The sequence below is a fragment of the Diceros bicornis genome, chromosome 4 (genome assembly GCF_020826845.1).
Source record: "Diceros bicornis minor isolate mBicDic1 chromosome 4, mDicBic1.mat.cur, whole genome shotgun sequence".
Classification (NCBI taxonomy): Eukaryota; Metazoa; Chordata; class Mammalia; order Perissodactyla; family Rhinocerotidae; genus Diceros; species Diceros bicornis.
Window position 1 is genome coordinate 89,576,295 of NC_080743.1, and position 18,681 is coordinate 89,594,975.

The 18,681-nt window shown below is 45.0% G+C and overlaps 2 protein-coding genes across 3 annotated transcripts in view; one reads left to right on the forward strand and one right to left on the reverse strand.

Annotated features, from left to right (window-relative positions):
- The window catches only part of BRINP2 (BMP/retinoic acid inducible neural specific 2), a 105,601-nt gene extending 95,588 nt beyond the window's left edge, over positions 1–10,013 (reverse strand). The window contains exon 1 of the mRNA XM_058539999.1: positions 9,769–10,013. The gene's annotated coding sequence lies outside the window, so the exon portion shown is untranslated. The remainder of the gene's footprint in view (positions 1–9,768) is intronic.
- A 6,248-nt stretch (positions 10,014–16,261) lies between these two features.
- The window catches only part of ASTN1 (astrotactin 1), a 313,546-nt gene continuing 311,126 nt past the window's right edge, over positions 16,262–18,681 (forward strand). For both annotated transcript variants that reach the window (XM_058540000.1, XM_058540001.1), the window contains exon 1: positions 16,262–16,877. In XM_058540000.1, coding sequence (XP_058395983.1) covers positions 16,595–16,877 — 283 coding nt within the window. In that variant the 5' untranslated portion in view covers positions 16,262–16,594. The remainder of the gene's footprint in view (positions 16,878–18,681) is intronic.

Consider the following 18,681-nt stretch of genomic DNA (forward strand, 5'->3'; position numbering starts at 1 on the left):
TAGGCATTGACTTCCATGCATCCTTAATCATTGAGAACAACAGTAATTTGTCCTAGGCTCACTGAACTTCACAGGTGTTTCGGGGTTGGTGAAAGTCTTACATTTTAAAATCAATTTTAGCATGTCAACTATTTTAAATGAATCACAAGTCTTGCTTTTTAAAGGAATTCTGTAGTGTGGTGGTTTTCAGTGTGTTTTGAACAGCCTTTAGGTTCCAAGGAGGTACCTCAGGGACCACTTGTGGGTGAGGAAAGTGAAGTGAAGGTCGGGGAGCTCCAATCAGGGAGGTCCACTTTCATCTGCTTCATATACGGGGTTCTTGGCAAGAGTTTATTTGATTTGAGTCTTCTGCTTTTTTAAAAGGTTAAAAATCACTGCTGCTATGTCCCTGTGTAATTCAGAGAAACCTTTTCCTCCAAGCCTAAGGACACTCAACTCTTATTTTATTTGTTTTGAAAGCCTGCTCTTTTGAAAATGGAGCACACCTGTATTCAGAAACAGAGGCACTTGAAATATTCAGCCCACACATACTACGTACCCAGTATGTGTAAAGCACTGCACTTGAAACTCTGCAGCATTTCTGAACCTGCCCTAGAAATCCCTAGGGGGTCTAACAGCGCTTCCATCTTACTCCTGACTGAGTTAGCCCAGACCTCAGAGCAGTTGCCCTTACCTTGACCGCAAAGGTGCCCTTTCCCCTGGACATGACCTAAGGCAGTGACCACGTTGCAAAGCTCAATGTCGAAGAGCATGGGCTTTGGGATCTAACAGACCCAGGTTCAAATCTGAGCTCTGCCACTTTCAAGGTGTGTGACCTAGAGTAGTTATTTAATCTCTCTGAACTTTAATTTCCGCATCTATAGACAGAAGACAACAACCCGCCTCAGAGGGTTTAGATGATTAAAGGAGACGATGCCTGGAAAGCACTGAGCACGGTGCCTGGCATACGGTAACTAGCGCCAGGAAGTTCCTGATCCACTGCCTCTGACAGCAGGTACTGAAGCTACTGCTGACTCTCATTGACCACAGCTGAACGCCACCATTGCTTTCCATGGAGGTGAGTGTCTTCTGAGCTTTCACACTCGGGGACACAAAAACAGCAGCCTCCACTTTCTGAATGCCCATTGCGTGGCAGCTACTTTGCTGATATTTTTCAATCATTGTCTTTAATCTTCATGATGTTGGCGCAAGATAAGGGGTTACTGACTCCATTTTACTAGATGGGGATACCGACCCTCAGAGAGGTTATGTCATGCATCTAAGGTCACACAGCTAGTAAGTGACGAAGACTAGAGTGAAGCTCAAGTTTGTCTGACCCAGAAACCAGAAGCCTTTTCTCTCCGCCTTGCTGATTCTCAGAGCTTTCCTGCGTGGAAGGCAGAGGGCCTGGGGCAGGGGCAAGAGCCTTGGGTCTGAACGTCAGCTCCTCTGTGCTTTGTCCTCCTCAATTTCAGTCCATAAACAGGAATGACACTTGATTCATAAGGTTGTAATAAAAATTAAAGATGAAATAATAAAAGTAAAAACGAGCCTAGTACAATTTTTATCATCAAGTAAGCTTCGGATGTACATTAAATAGGTATGAACTTGCCCCACCCAAGTTTTATTTGATCTCCAAATCATTCCTTTTTTTAACTTTGTTATGAGAAATAGTCGTAGAGAAGATACACATGTATACATGTGTATATATGTGGTGTATTGTGTATGTGAATATGTGTGTGTATATATGTGTATATGTGTGTGTGTATATATATATATACGTACATATGAAAAATTACAGTGCAAACTGCCACGCAGGTCAAGAAACAGAACACTGCCATCATCTCAGAAGCACCCCCTCTGCGTGCTCCTCCCTGATCAAATTCCCATTTCTCCCTCCAGTCCAATTCACTTCTCATCTTGTTAAAAAATAATTTTCTTTTCCCCTTTTGCTCATGCCTCTGGGTTGTCTCCAGCCTTTTGTCTGTGCCTGTGCCTGTCACTTCACTAAGGTGCTGAGTGACACGTCATTCACAGGAGAGGAGTGAAATAAAGTGGTTCGGCAGAGCAGGGACGTGCGTGCATGTGTGTGTGTGTGTCCACATCTCCCACCTTTGTGGAGAGCAGCAAACCAGATGCCTCGTGAGATATGTCTTAACCCAGAAGAACAGAAGGGACAAGTGGACTGATGGGAGAGAGGTCTGGGAACATTTGGACGATTTGCTGCTCCCCAAGACCACCCGGGACCGAGTCCGGCACCGCCAGTGGTGAGGGGGGACATCTCAGCAGCTGGAGCCTTGGTTATACAGAGCACACAATTTCTTTGCTTTAGATCCCCAGATTCTGCCCTACCCTGGGATTGCTACCTTCCTCAATTGACAAATCAGATCTCAATTTAAATGTTCCCTCCTCACAGAGACCTTCTCTGACTACCACCTCCATCACCCTCTCCTACAATACTCTACTTGAAGATTCTTCTTCATTATCAGCACCTGAAATTATCTTATTTATTTGTTTACAAGTTTATTTTTCTGGATACCATCGTAATAAGCAATATGGACTCAGGATCTAAACTGGGTTAGAAGGCCACCTACCCCACTTACTAGCTGTGTGACCTTGGACAAACTGTTTAACCTTGCTGGGCCTCGAATTCATCATCTATAAAACAGGAATATAGTTTTCATTAAAATGGGGATTATAGGATCATTAGGTGGAATAAATGAGTTAACGTACATAAAGCCTTCCGTACGGTGCTGACGCATAAGTACTAGTAAAGTGTTAATGATTATCAGCAATGTCAATAATAATCATCATTATGATTGTCATCCTGTCTTCCCTCTAGAATGTAAGCAACTTGATGGCAGGGCTTTTATCTGTTGCTCACTGCTGAATCCCCAGTGCCTAAGAAGAGCACCTGGCACATACTCATAATAACATACTGAGTGATATTTCTTGAGAAATACATCTTAGAACCCCAGCCCCAACTCTGCCTCTGAGTGCAGGAGATAGCCATAGAAACAAACCGCACAGTGTGGTGGGTATAGCACAAAAACAGAGCGTGAGTGAGATGGGTAGCAGTGTAGAGGAGGAGGCAACTAATTCTTCCCCAGGGTCTCAGGGAAGTCCACACGGAGGAGATAATCTTTACACAGTTTTGAAGCTCAGCAAGCCCCAGGAGACAGAGAACAGGGAAGGGGAAGGTTCTGCAGGAAAACCACACCACACATCTAACAGCCTTGGAGTTCTGAGGGAGCTGCCTGTTGTTTCAGGGGGGAAGGGGCCAGTGGAGAGACTGTGGACCAGCTCATGAAGGATGTCCTGTTTGTCATGCTGAGAAATTTGGATTTTATTCTGACAGTAGTGAGGAGTCATTGGCGAATGACAATAAGAGAAGAAGCATGATCAAATTTACGTTCTAGAAAGATCTTCTTAGCCGCAAGGAGGAGACTGGACTGCTAGCCTTCAAGACAGGAAACAGGGAGACCAAGTATTGGGAAAGAGCACGTGAGAAGAGATGAGAGCCTACAAGGAGAGGGACAGGAGGAGGGATGGCTCTGAGAGATCATGAGGTAGACCTTGTCAGGTCTTGGGGATTGACGGATGTTGGGGCTGTGTGAGAGAAAATGGAGCCCAGGACAACCCATATTTCTTTTTTTTTTAAATTAATTAATTAATTTGTTTATTCAGGTAACATTGGTTTATAACATTATATACATTTCAGGTATACATTAAATTATGCCTCTGGGGGTTTGGTTGTGCCATTAACCAAAGCAGGGAATTTGGAGAGGGGAATCAGTCTATGTGTGAAATTAGTGGATAATGAGTTCACCTTTGGAGATCTTAATCGTGGCCCTATCAAAGGGAAGACCTTTGGTAGGAAAGAATGATGGTATTTGTTGAGCATCTACCATGTACCTGGAACTGTGTTTGGCATCTTATGTATTTTATCTCATTTAACATTTAGAACAATGCTTTGAGAAACAGGACATGATTATTTTGTATTTTATAGATGATGAAACAGAGGCTCAGACAGGTAGTGATCCCTGCTTTACATAGTTAATATTGAAGAACACTAAGTAGACCGGTTTGATTACACAAGAATGAATAAAGTGCATACAGAGAGGATTAGAAAATAAAGCAATAAAGGTAGTTTGGGGGCTGTTCACAGAAATCTTTGAATGGAGATAATAACCACCCCACTGGGGTGTTGTGAGAATCAGGAGAGAGAAAGCTTGTAAAACATTTTGTAAATGCTGAACAAATATGAGGAATTTGAGTTGTGGCCAAACCTTATTGCAATGGATAATAATTATTAATAAGATAATAATAATGAGTGAATTATAATGTTCAAATCTGTCATTATTAAATAAAATCCAATCATGATATCTTCTCCCCATTCTTCTTACTGATAGGCCCACAAAAGAATCTTTAACACGTAGCAGTGACTTTTCTTTCTCCTTACCACACTATCAACATGTCTGGTTTGAAGGAAAACTCTCATAAGGAGAGATGATAATGTGGAAGAGATGAGAAGGAAGAAGGGGATTTGAAAATCAAACAGACCCAGCTGATCCCAACTGTTGTGTCCTTACACTTTGGAGTTAGAGCCTAAAATAATTTACTTGGTTATTTCTACTGTCAGGCAGCAACTCGAAAATATTAGGATAAAATTACCAGGCCTCCCACCTGCTAATTGTTTGCATGTGAACTGAGAGCTGCAATGCTCTGCAAAAGCTTTGAGTGGGCTCAATCATAGTTGATAAGGTCCCTCTCAAAGAAAAGCCAGTGCAAGCTATATGTGTTCTCCTGGACTTTAGATTTCAGAAATACCTGCCCAGAGGCTCTATAGCTGCTTGTCATCCCTCTCTCCATGTTTTTTCTCTTTTTATGTCTCTGGCTCCTCCTGTCTCGTGCCCCTGCCCTTTCTCCACATTACCCGTCACTACTCTGCAGGGCCTAGACAACACTGTCCGAAAGAAATACAATGTGAGCGACATATATAATTTCAACTTTTCCAGTAGCCATGTTGAAAAGTAAAAAGAAAAAGTGAAACTAATCTTAATATATTTTATTTAACCCAATATATCCATAAAATTATCATTTTAACATGTAATCAATATTGAAAAATTATTGATGAGATATTTTACACTCTTTTTTTAAAACTAAGTCTTCAAAATTCAGTGTGTGTTTTACACTTACAGCACACATTTCAAGTGCTCAAGAGCCCCATGTAGCTGGTGGCTAGTGTATTGGTAGTACCGTGCAGGTTAGAGCTCAGTCCTGAGAGACATCCGATTGCCCGCTCCCTTTGCTCAATCCAACATTCCAAACATATTTGCATGTCATGTGAGCCTCAGTAAAAGGAAGGATGGAACTGGCTGTTGAAGATTCCATGCTGTAATCATATTACTCAACTTCACTTCCGTCTGCATGGTGGAGTGACAATTTCAAGAGAGATCAACCTGCATCCTAATTGGTCAGATGAGACTTGTCCATTGCAGCCCCTAGACTGAAGCATAACTGAGCCACCTATCTCTTCACTCCCAAATAGAAGAGGCTTAAACCCACAATCACTAACCACACACCCATGGGCCTAGACCTCTACCTTAGCCCCCAAACACGGCAGTGGATGCTTGTTAATAGTAAAGAGAAAAGGCATTGGTCTCAGCATCCAGCTACATGGTCATTTAACACAGGAAACAAAGGTGACAAGGCCCGCGGGAGGATTTTCAAGAGAAAGTACGTATCCCTCAGGACTTGTCCCAGAGCGAACTCCTGGGGCTAAGCAATCAGACTGCGTTCTTGGGGATTTTCCTCTTGACCTGAGAGCAATTATGGGGTGACTTTAGGCAAGTCATTCCACTCAGTGCCCGAGAGGAATTTCCTTCATGTTGGAATGGGGCCACCCAAGCAACCAGTGACATACAGGATGAATAGATAGACCAAGTGAAGACCAATGAACAGGCTGGTTGTGTCACCAGTTCTCTCACAGGAACTATGCTTTGCCTCCACCTTTTCTCAAGGAGACAGGCTCACTGCTGGAGCAAATGTGTGTGGCTGACCGGTCACGGCCATTTCCTGGTGGTCTGCAGCCTTTGGCCCTTTCTTGCCATGCCAGGGCTGGCAGACTGCCTCTCCCCTCTGCGCTCAGCTGAGCAATCACAGTACCCCGTGGTACAGCTGCAGGCAGTACCACACCCCACCGTCCTGCTTTGTGGTCTCCTCCTTTGTGAGTGCTACAGCATATGTTTTATTAAAAGGGAAAGAGGAGAGGAGACAGGAGGTTGTGTACATGGGCATGCTCAAGAATCTTAAGATTGAAAATCTCCTGCTCAGTGCTAACTGCCTAAGGGCTTTGGCACTTTGCCAGCTCCAAGTAAACCCCAATAGGGACAGTTGGGTGGGGAAATAGGGAATAGAGGATAATCAAGACTTTCTTTGGCGATTCTGATTCTAAAAAATATGAGAAGATTTTCTTATGTTCTCTTGAAATTTGACTGCTTTCCCTCAATATCGTTATCTAAATTTTTTGATATGCTGTTGATAAGCTCCCTGACCTTGAGCACTATTTTCCCCATAATATATGGATTAGACTTGAGGGTGGGTGGAAGGCTAGGTAACTTTCAATACCTAATGAGATGCCCAACATTTCAGAGCCCTCCGCCTGGTCCGAGGGCCGCTTCCTCTAGGCCAATCTGTGCTTCCAAACCCAGGTGTATGGTATTTCCAGGATCCAAGTGAAGAAGCGGTCCTGGATAAACCCTAAGGAGACTTGAAAGCCTTGAAGTTTCCAGCCTTCTCAACTGTGCTGCAGTGAGCATCTCTGTCAGCTGGAGTCTGCTCCCCATTCCTCCCTCTCCAAACAAATCCCACCCCATCCCCTATGGCCCAACTCAAATTCTCTCTCCTTGGAATACTGATCGCTCTCATTATCAGTATAAATCAATTGTAGATTAATTAGGTCAGCCGGTGAATCTCTTGTATTGAACTGCTATTTAGCATGTATATTGTCATGTACCTTTTTCTCAGATGTAAGCCTATTTTCCTAACTAGACTGTAAGATCATTGAGGGCAAAGGCAAGGTTTTATAAGACTTTTATCCCTCACAGCCCTTAGGTCAGTGCCAGAGGAGAAGCCCTATGTCCCTGCCACCTCCCATTCCTGTAAAGTACAGAACAACTGAATCAAATCACAGTTCCTAAGATTAAACCCTTCCGTAGAAGTCAGCAAAGTCTGGGTTGGTTTAGGAGTGATGAGACCCTGACCCCACTCCATAGGTTCCTTTATTCGCCGTGTGCCCCAGAGTAAAGCAGTTCATCTTTCTGAGGTTCTCTGCCCTCCCTTTCCCAAGAAGGAGGCTAAAATCACTCTAGCTCTACTTCTTAGGGTGATCAAAGATACATGGCACAATAAGCCGTGTGAGGATTAATTAGATGAGCTCCCTAAGATGCTCCCAGTCCTTTGGAAAAGGATGCCATTATAAAATGTATACAAGGTCTTCTTATTTAAGAGCAAGAGTTGAATCACCAAAAATACACTGCACAGTGGGGAAAACAAAACCCTAACCAGGAAACCTCAACACTAAGCATCGCAGTCAGCAGAAAGTGCCCACGCAGATGTCTCCAGTCCCTCCAGATTACCTCTTGTTTGTGAGCTGGGGAGGGATTTCGGAGCACGGTCTCAGAGGGGATCTTTTTCGTGCAATGCTCTCCAGTGGCTGGCCTGTGCCTTGGGAAAGGGGATCAGAAGGAGTTGATGACGCAGGGATGTTCTTTGCCCTCTGGCCTTGCTCAGTAAACAACCTGTTAGGAGGCCAGAAAGGAACACCCAGAGGATGATCTTAAGGGCCAAAAAGAAGAAGATGCTCCTCATCCTTGAGACTGGCCCAGTGCTAGCAGAGCAGGAACCTTCCTCCCTCTCCAGCCCTTCCCTCCTCTCCTCCTTTCTTGTGTCCACACTGCAGCACACATCACTCCATTCTGGGAGACAAAGCCAGCCCCATTTTTGGTGAGGAGGGAGAAGCAAGAGTCAAGGATGCTTCTGTCTTCTCCATGGCTGCAGCCCAGCTGTCAGACCCTTTGGAGCCAGCTGCTTTCCAGCAGGCAAGACCAGGGTCTGAAATTTGCTTCCTTTCTCTCAAACATTTCATTCCATGCTCTGCACCTGCTCAAATCATATCCCTCCTCAAAGAAGCAAAGCATGCATCTTTCTGCAGAGTAGGCAGCAGCTATGATATTGATGCGATTTCAGGATCATTGTGGCAGCGTTGCTTGGTCATGCCCCCAGTGCTGCAAAGCAACTTATTCTGGGTGAAAGGGAACCCCAGAGGGTCCTGCCTTAAACAAATAACATCCACACAATTGTGTGAAGTCAAGAGGGAAAACACACAAACTCCAGCATCACTTTGCTGTTGCCTGATGTCATCAGACTGCCCCCCAGGGGATTGTGTAAAATACTTTAGCTGCTTGGTTAATACTGGCATAGCATGTATTCTAGAGAGTGTGGTCAGAGAATGCACATGTCTGGAGAAGGAAAGCGACAGAAATACTTGACTTACAATATACCTTTTATCCTCCTGATTGGTCTATGCTGACATATCGTGGCGCCTGCTGGATAAGGCCCAGATCACCCAGCTATAAGCATGGCTTGTTATAATTGCTACCCTTTTAACAAAACATTTGCTCCTGCTCAGGGCACCTGGCTCCCAGAGCTAGAAAGAGCACACACACAGTTCTTTACAGAGGGGTCTGTTCAATCATGTTACAGTGCATTAGCTTGATTATTAGTTAATATTTGACCTAGGTCTATATATTCTGGATAAATATGTACCAGGCAGAGGGACTGCTTGGTGAGGAGAAAACTCCTCTGGGCCGGAACAGCAGCTCTCAAGTTCATGCTCCTACTAGGAAGGAACACTCCAGGCATCTGGGGCCCAGGCAGAGAGCCACACATGCATGGTTCTTCTGTCGGCAGCCTGCTTCCTGCATAAAGCTGTGAGCACAGGCACACATACAAACACACACACACACCATAGGCAGCCTTAGACTGTGTACCCAGATGATCACAGAACCAGGAGAGAGATCGCTAGATAATCTCAGCACACCCCTTCTTCCAGCACAGCAATGTTCTCCCCCGTGTCTCCAGTGCACTGCCGGGCTCAACTCAATCAATGAGGTTTCTCCCACCACCCTGGGGAGACTATTTGCAACCTACAGGGTTCACTCTTCAGAATTTTTCTTCTTGGCTGCATGTGCACGGGAGAAAGAGACAGGCCTCTAGAGACATGTCACAGAGCTCTATGAACATGTGAATATAGCTTTATGAACATGTGAATATAGATATATGAACGTATCACGACCTCAGCTCTTTGGGGTCCTTCCCAAACACAGTGATCCGCGTACAGTTCAGTCCAGCATTGGCTCGACAGGCAAAAGTCCTCGTCATCTTCTGCAATTATGCAGCCGATTGGATTTTCGGAAGCTAATGGGAGTTGCACTAACTTTGAGGACTTAAACCAGGCAAAAGCAATATAGGTCAGGCAGAGCGCCCATGCCGTGTGACGGCCGTGCAACACCAGGAGGCAATAACAAGGAGATCTCTAGCTAAACCCCAAAGTCCACTGCTCAGCTCACAAGACAGAAACTAAGAGTGGGATCATTTCCCTTGTCTGCAACTGCCAGGCACCAGAGCAAAGGGTTGTAGGGGGGCAAAACGATCCCCTTAATAAGGGGCACACCGAAGGACAACGAAAAAGGGGAGAGAAAAATCACCGAAACCCTGCACTGTTACCTTGAAGCTTTGCAAGAGCCCTCGTTGTTGTATCAGCTGCTCCCCAAACCTCCACCGACTGGGAAGAGACTCCTGAAGGATTCCGGGTTTTTGTGCAACATCTCCAGTGGCAGCTCTCCAAAGTTTTTACTTCATGATTTCTTGTGGCTCTTTCTCATTTGGGGAAACGCGAATGCCTGCCCCTCAGCGTGTGAGAGGGAGCGGATGTCTCTTTTCAAATTATCTTGCTCCCCGCTTTGCTGCCGCCGTCGCCGCCGCCGCCGCCGCCTCTAGACCATTTGCCTGCTGCCTTTCCGCTGAGCAGCGAGGATCCCAGGCACCCAGAACATGTCTGAAGTGGGGCTTCGGCGCTGGGCCGGAGCGCACGCGGATGGGAGAGGGAAGGAAAGTGCAAAGCCCAACCGGGGGAGTCCCCTGTCCTTCCACCGAAGAGAAACCCGAGATCTTGCCTTCCTTCCAACTCTAAAGAGACTCACCCGCCCTCTCTCCCGAAATCACTGCCTTGCACATGGGCAAAGACAGTTCCTCGGCTTCACCGCTCACTCGGCTGCCTGCAGACCTGCCTCTGCGCTCTCACCGCACGGCAGGTGCACATCCCCGGGCGAGTCCTAACGGGATCCTCCGAGCTCAGCGGAGGCGCTGCCCCAGCAGCCGCCGGCAGCTTCCGAGGCAGAAGGATTCCATCCCAGGGCTGCAGCCCGGCGCGTCCCTGCTCCCACTCGGCGCTCCGTACCTAAGCAGTGTCACCTGCAGGCTCAGACACCAGATGAGTGTCTTAAGATAACAATGCTGCCCTGCCTGCCTCTCTTTCTTTCTTTCTTATGCACGTAGGTCGGCAGCCAATGGGACGCTGCGCCACACTCCCCGCAGGCGCCCATTGGCTGGGCGGCTAGGCAGGGGGCGGGCTCGGAGGCTCCCGGGCTGCCTCCTTTGCTTCGCTGGCAGGCTGGGGTACCAGCTTGGTTAACCCTCCCAGCTTTGCAGGGACTTTTTGGTGTGGAATAAGGAAGGCTTGGATAAATTCACGGCTGGGGAGTTGGAGAGTGTAAGAAGGCTGAGGAACAGGAAGAAGCTTGGGCGCTAATTGCATTTCTTCTCATCTTCCTGAGTTACAATAATCATTTGTCCCAGACCATTTTGTTTGCTTGCTTAACCAGAACCCCCAGACACAGGGACCCATTTGAGCTATTTTCCTTCTAATTTAAGGTGTTATTCGGTTGTTTTGTGCATTTTAGCCTCTTGGTCCTGAATTACTTAATTAGAAATGAGCCCCCAAGTGAGAAATACCTATCTCACAGTGTAGACACACACACACACACACACACACACACACACACACACACACACACACAGAGACAAAGCAGATAGGCAAAAGATAGCAGGAACTCAGTAAGAAGAGTAGAGAGAGAAACAGATTTAGAGACTCTGAACAGCTAAATCAAGAAACACCCTGTCCCCAAACCGGGATTGTGAAGACAAAGGCAAAGAGGAGAACTTGAGATTTCTGGGGAGAAATTAAGGGGGAAAAAATGTCCAGCTTCCAAAAAAGGGAATTGTTTTGCCTGTGATGTTTTCCTTCTGTGTGTCCCCTTTCACTTCTGTGTATGAGGAAGAGGGACTGTGGATCTCCGTTTGATTTTTAAAGAAAGACTAGAGAAAGCAGAACAGGACCTGCCTTGTTTCTGTGAGGCAGATGCTATTGCTGAGCCTGTGACCTGAGAGGAGATAGGGGGTGAGGGGCCTGGAGAGAGAGAGAGGAAAGAGCAAGGAAAGAAAGTATTAACTTTGAATCAAAGGGTGTGAAATATTTTCTTGATTTCCTAACGAGGATGCAAAACTGAATTACGTCTAGCTAACTAGCACACTACACTAAATTTTGGCAAGAGCTTGGTAGAGTAATAGTTGAAGGAAAATCTAATTCAACAGAAGATCTGGGGGTTGGAGCTGGCAAAGGAATTTGTGGGGTTCACTCTAAGTCATGTGGTGGGGGAAATATGGAGAGAAGAATACATAGTCAGAAAGGGAGACAAGTGTTTCAATTTAGTTTCCTTGAATGGAGAGCAATATCAAAGATTATTTTGTAAAAAACTAGAAAAAAGAATAAAAGAACACAGAGGTTTAATGAATGCCAAAGTAATAAAAACTAAAAAGCATCAGGGAGCCACATGTTCTGAATGAATGAGGAAAAATTGGAAATATTTCCCACATACACACCCTGAGCCCCACCCATCCATCACTTTCACCTATATTTCCTCCTCCATATCTTATACAGGTTTGACCTTCCTTCTCCATACTGTAGGTATCTGTTTGCCTGAGCTACAAAACATGTCAGAGAGCGGTGGTCCCAGGGGGTCCCCAGCTCTTTTATTGGATAAAATACCCAAGTGAGCCAGCAAAAGCCTGCATCTGTTGCTGTCCAACTGCTGAGTTATTTACTCAGCTTCTTAGAGACAGAGGCCCCCTGAACTTGTCCCAGGTGACAAGACACCAGATGTTGAGACTCTTGTAAAATGGAAGGAGTAGTTGAACAAATGGTTATCAATCTCAATGGACAGAAAGTTAAAATTTCCAAGATCTCTAAAGGAGAAGGAAAGGGGGTAGAGTTAGGAGACAAAAAAACAACTTGTAAAAAGGAAAACTTGACTGTGCTTTCTTCTCCTATGGAGGCCCAAGCGATGTAAAAAATAATTTAATGAGGTATTACATTAAAAATTCCACAAGTATACAGTTTGATGAATTTTTGCCTGTATGTGCACCCATGTAACCACTACCCACATCATTTCCAGTGCCCCAGGAAGCTCGTCCTGCCCTTCTCAGCCAAAACCCCCACCCTCCAGAGGTAACCACTACTCTGACTCCCATCATCAAAGATTAATGTCACCTGTTCTTGAATTCATAAATATAGAATCTGAGTATACACTCTTTTGTGTCTGCTTTCTTTCACTTATCCTTATGCCTATGAGATTCATCCATGTAGTTGCATGTTTATTTTTTATTGCTGTGTAGTATTCCATTGCATGACTATATGACATTTATCTATTCTTCTGTTGATGCATATTTGAGTTGTTTCCATTTTTTGTCTATTATGAGTAAACCTGCTCTGAATGTTCTTGTCAACTTCCTTTAGTGGACACATGCAATCATTTATCCTTGGTTTGCACCAAGGCGTGTAAATCACTTAATTTGCTTTTGGCTACTACATTGGAGAAAATCTCATGAAGAAGGTTCTGAAGCCTACTTTCTCTCTGAAATAACTGAAGAAGGGGATGATGTCAAAGGTTATCACGACTGAGCACCAACTAAATGCTTATAAAATGTCAGATCCTTTACATGCATAATCTCATTTTCTCCTCATAGTTACTTTAAAAAGTAAGTAATATTGTTTCTATTTTGCAAATAAGAATACTGAATGCAAGACACTGTATTAGGAAATGGCCCTTGGCCTCCTAAGGTGGTGTGTGTGTGTGTGTGTGTGTGTGTGTAAGTGCTCTGTGAGAGGAGCTAGGAGAAAAGGAAATGATGGAAGGTCTCACTGCATAGATGAGGCTGGAGATTGATCTGTGGAGATGGGACGATCTGGAGAACACAGAACGGTGCATTCCAGGTGGGCAAAATGGCATGGGAGGAGTGAAAATGGAAAACGGACTTTAATTTGATTGTGATGTATATGTGTGTTGTGGGGGGAGGGGAGAGGGATAGTGTAGGAAGCAATAAATCTAAGAGAATAAATAGTATGAGATTTGGAAGAGTTTTTAAATTTCCAAACCATGTTTGAACTTTATCCTGTAAGAAAATTTTAGAAAGGCATGATGAAAGCAAGATTTCATGAAGATCAACCTGGTAATTGAGTAAAGAATAGGTTAATAGCAGAGAAAGCATTTGAAAGCTATTATAAGAGTCAAGGAAAGAGGCCATTTGTACTTGAATATAGGAAGTTGGACCTCAGGAGAAAAGTCAGGATTGGAGATAAGCGAACCTGCTATTTTATAGTGCCTTAGCAAATGTAAGTACTTACACTTATATTATCTGTGGCCTGTGGGTTGGGCAGAGATCACAGACTCTATTTTATTGATGGAGACACTGATAAGAATGGTCCAGGCTCACCTGCAAATAAGCAAATTATGGAGTTGAGACTTGAATCCAAGTCTATTGTTTCATTACATCATGTTGCCTGTACACAAAAGAAACGATTGAGACACATACAAGTTTCTCCTGGTCCCATTTAAATGTAAAACATCACATAGTATAGATGGTCTGGTTTCTGTAAACTCCAACCTCTCCCCCTCCTCTAGGTATTTAATTCCTTAAGAGGATGCCACATGACATTGTATCCATGTTTACAGGAATCCAGTGCCCTAGCAAAATACCATCTCTTTTTATTTGTACAGTTCTCTTGCTCAACCTTTTCATAGAGAGATGTCTATAAAGCTTGAGACACCAACTTTTGACAATTTCCAACTCAATATACATTTTAAATGGCCATTTAATCCATGCTTTCCTTTTCTTATAAAAGTGAATAAGAAAACACGTACAAATGACTACAGATAGGCAAAGATACTAGATTCTGACTATCAGAAAATCAACACCAAATGGTTCACTTGGGTTTTCTAAAATGACTCAACACACTATAAAATTAGAAAGAAAGATTTCAAAATAATAGTAGATTATATGTTACTTAAGAGCAGGAGGAGTATTGTTTCTCCAGAATCTGTCCATGCCTAGCCTAATGCCCAGCATATAGTAGGTATGCAAATGTTAACTGAATGAATTACTGTGACCCATAAAGTCCAATGATTATCTCTAGGGGCATCTAGATGTACCATAACTGTGTAGTGGAAAGGGCACTAGACAAAGAAATCTTGTTTGTGGTCTTAGCTCCACCCCTTCTTAGCAGATTGATCTTGGATAAATCACCTCACTATTTCACTGACTTCAGTGTCCTCATCTGTGAAAAGAGAGATTGGACTAATAGATGATCTGGTAGTTTCATGCCATTTCTCACATTCTAGGACTAAGTGTGTTTGTTTAATACTGCTTTTTATGCTAGGGAGACTAGGAAAAAAAGGTTTCATGGAGTCTTTCTCTCCTTCAGTATCTCCTAGGGGAGCAATGAAGATGAGAATGAGTTTTAGAAAGGTCATTGGCTGAATAATCTTTTTTGCAGTAGTTTGCAAAGCTACATGGTAATATACCTCAGGGTTAGTTCTCAGGTGTGTCAGATTCAAAAGACTCAACTTGTAATAAAGTATTTCTGTTGTTTTTTGCGGTAAACAGATTTCATCCCTTAAACATGACCTTAAATATGGCTCATTTTCTCTATTATCCATCAGCTAGAGTAACTTTGTGAAACATGTGGCAAAAACTTTTTCTTTTAAAAGATATACACTCTCATATGCCAATAAATTGACACCAGGTAAAATGAGAATGAAATTGTTTCTAAAATGAGGATCCTCTTGGAAAAGGGTGGTGCATTAAATTCCTAGATAGTAGGAACTACCTATAACGCAGTCTGTATCACCTTGTATTTATATCAGCATTGAATAAATGATGTTGCAGGGGCAAACTTTTCAAATAAGTTCTTGGTTATCATGTGAGAGAAAGTTCCGTTAAACATCAGATTCCAGCACACACAAACGTCACTTTTCTACCACTGTGTGTTTATTGCATACTGCCATCATTTTGTTAAGGCAATACTGCCCAGCACTAATGGGAACAAAATGTATATGGGTTTTTGTTCTTATCTACCCTGTTCTACTCTTGATTGGGCTGGGATTGACTTGGTCCTTCCCCAAAGACATTCTTTTTTTCCTTTTCCATTTGTTAAGGGTGCTTAGAAACTTTAGTATTTCTCACATTTTCTTCCAGCTCTGTTCTATTTATTGGAGTCTCTAAAATTATAGGCTCAACATTTCTTCAAGCTAGCTCTACTTTTTCTATCAATTATAGCATTCCCCAAGTCATCTTTATATTGGTTACCATAGATAATGTTTGTTAACAGAAATGAAACAGAGGCAGTGAGAAGTTGCAAATAAAAATTCTGGTCTCCTGCTTAACTGTATGCAGTACATTGGCTTTGTTCTTTGTTGTTCATATCTACCTCTTGTTATATCTATACCAAATATTTCCTTTAAACATTTCTGCAAAGTTAGTGCTGAGTAAAAATACACCCATGTATTTATTCCAGCACCCGCTTATCCAACATACAAATCCAACTAGTGCCTAAAAAAAGACAAGAATGGGACCACCTACATCCACAAAATAATTGGGGGTGGATTTGCATCTAGAGAGACCCCCCCCCCCCCCCCCCGCCAACCTGCTCTGAGGAAGCGCCTTTTAAGGTGTGTGCGTGTGTGTGCCCTTCCCAAACCAATTGGATGATGATGCGAGAGGGAAGACTTTGCATTGCAAAGACCGATTTAAAAAGAATGCTGGGCAGGTAGTTAATAGCCAAGAGCGTGCTCTTGCTGGGGGATGCAAAGGAAGAGAAACGCAGCAGCACCGGCAGCCTGCTGGGGGCTGACCTGATTCCCTAGAATCCTCAGCTCCCTTCCTCTTTCCTCCGACGTCCTTCCTTCCCCTTTTCTCCTCTTTCCCCCCCTTTTCTCCTCCCCAGAGAAGCAGCTCCCTGAAACAAAGAACGCGGGCTCTCCAGGCATCGGCGCCTAAGCCCAGCACACTGCCAGCGGCAGCTCGTTCCGGGGACCAGGGCTCTCCCGCTCCGCATCCCCTCCCCAACCTCCCCCGCCTCCCGCGCTCGCTCGCTCCCTCCCCGCTCGCTTCCTCCCCCACCTTCGCGGCGCTGGGAGGAAGGCGGCCCGCGCTCAAGATGGCTTTAGCCGGGCTCTGCGCCCTGCTCGCCTGCTGCTGGGGGCCGGCGGCGGTGCTGGCCACGGCCGCCGGCGACGTGGATTCGTCCAAGGAGCTGGAGTGCAAGCTCAAAAGCATCACAGTGTCGGCGCTGCCCTTCCTGCGCGAGAACGACCTGAGCATCATGCACAGTCCCTCGGCCTCTGAGCCCAAGCTCCTCTTCTCGGTGCGCAACGACTTCCCGGGAGAAATGGTCGTGGTGGACGACCTGGAGAACACGGAGCTGCCCTACTTCGTGCTAGGTGAGTCCTCGGGGAGGTCGAGGCGGCCTGAGGCGCTGGCTCGGCGCCCCCACCCCCACTCCGGCTCGCAGTACACACCTACTCGCCGGCGACCTCCCCTCCCCCACTCCTACCTCCCTGGATCCGCCCCACTGTCAGACCGTTCTCCACACCCACTTGCAGGCTAGTGCCTCAGCGCGCTTGAGTTCTCCCCAAATCCGACCTGAATACTGGGGCCCCCAACCTCTCCTCAGCCGCCTTGCCCCAAAGGAACAGGTTGCATGAGTCTCTGAAACCTTTCCCAGACTTGACCTCCCAGCTCCCATTCAGGAGCACGTTGGCGGAGCACTTCTTGTCTGCTACCAGCTTAACTCCCATAAGCCTTCTCCCCGCTCCCTGGCCACATGCTCAGTTCTTTGCTTCACACCCCCTGGACACCCATCCCCACCCACAGCATTTCCTGAGGGAGTTAGAAACAGGTATCCCCTGTCACCTTGCCAGGCGTGTGCAGGCCAGATTGCTCTGGCTGGCTCTCTAGTCTTCACTCACTGAGACCTCTTTATCTGTCACCGGGTTACTGACGCTGTCTGGCCTTCCTTCAGGACACTCAAGTTTCCTTTACTCCTGGTGTCCATCCTGGCAAGTCCTACCTCCACGCCTGCATGTCACAACCTCCTCATTCAGCCGCCTCCGCATCTCCATGTCACATCACAATTCCTTGGATAAAGAAATTATCCAACTGTAGTCTGTTAATATTGGTATCTTCTTTGTTCCCAAGGCTGCCTTAGATAGGCATAGACATTCCTGCACACAGAACGACTTTCCTGGGCAAGAGGCTCTTCCTTCCTTCCTTTGCTTGCTTGTTTACATCTCTCTCTCTCAATACCCCTATTTTAATTTTCTTAAGTCACAAAACTCCTTCAGATAATGGAAACTCTACATCACTTCTAATCTACCCCTCTTTTCCACTGCCAAAGATGTTGCAAGGATATTGTCCTGCTCCAGCATCTTGCAAAGCCCCACAGGTTCATGTGACTTTGTTAACTAGAATTTCCCCGGCTTCTCCATGTGCCCATGTATCTCTCACCTTGCTGTGCACGCCCACCATACAATCCGTTTCTGTAGTGATGCTGTCCATCATTCTTATTTTGCTCAGGATAGAATTCAAAGATAACCACAAGTAAGTCTCTGGATCCAAGAAAAACAAATGAAAGTATCCAGGAGGCTGTTCCATCTACTGCATGCCCTACCATCTACTGCATGCCCTACCAACTAGAATCCACTTGCAGGAACATGGCTTCCTGACAACCATACGTAGGCTAGAGCCACAAGTGGAACACCATCTAACATCTCCCTCTTGCTTTTTCTTTACAAGAGTTGTCTTCACACTGAAAACATTACTAAGTGGATGAGTAGAGCCCCACTCTCCAACCCCTGTAGCAAAGCAATTTCACCAATTGCCTGGTCCTTTGAAAAGTTGGTTTATAGTTCCTGGAGTGCAGCTCAGTCAACCCCATTAAGCCCAACCTACGCTCTTGGTGGGTTTATTTATTTTTGCATTAAAAAATACCAATAACATAATAAAAAGTGGGGGCTGACTGGGAATGGGGACATTGTGAGTATGCCACTCATTAAAATGTACAATTGCTGGGTTATTCAGTGGATGTGAATTTCATGTCGAAGTCATGCTGATATGCAAGTACAATCTATTCATCATAGTATATAAGAATGAGAATAGGAATTATGTGTTTCTAAAGAGCCTGTTTTGGGCTCTCCTTGCAGTGTTTACTGTGCATGAAGAGGGACATGAGGTACATGAAAAAAG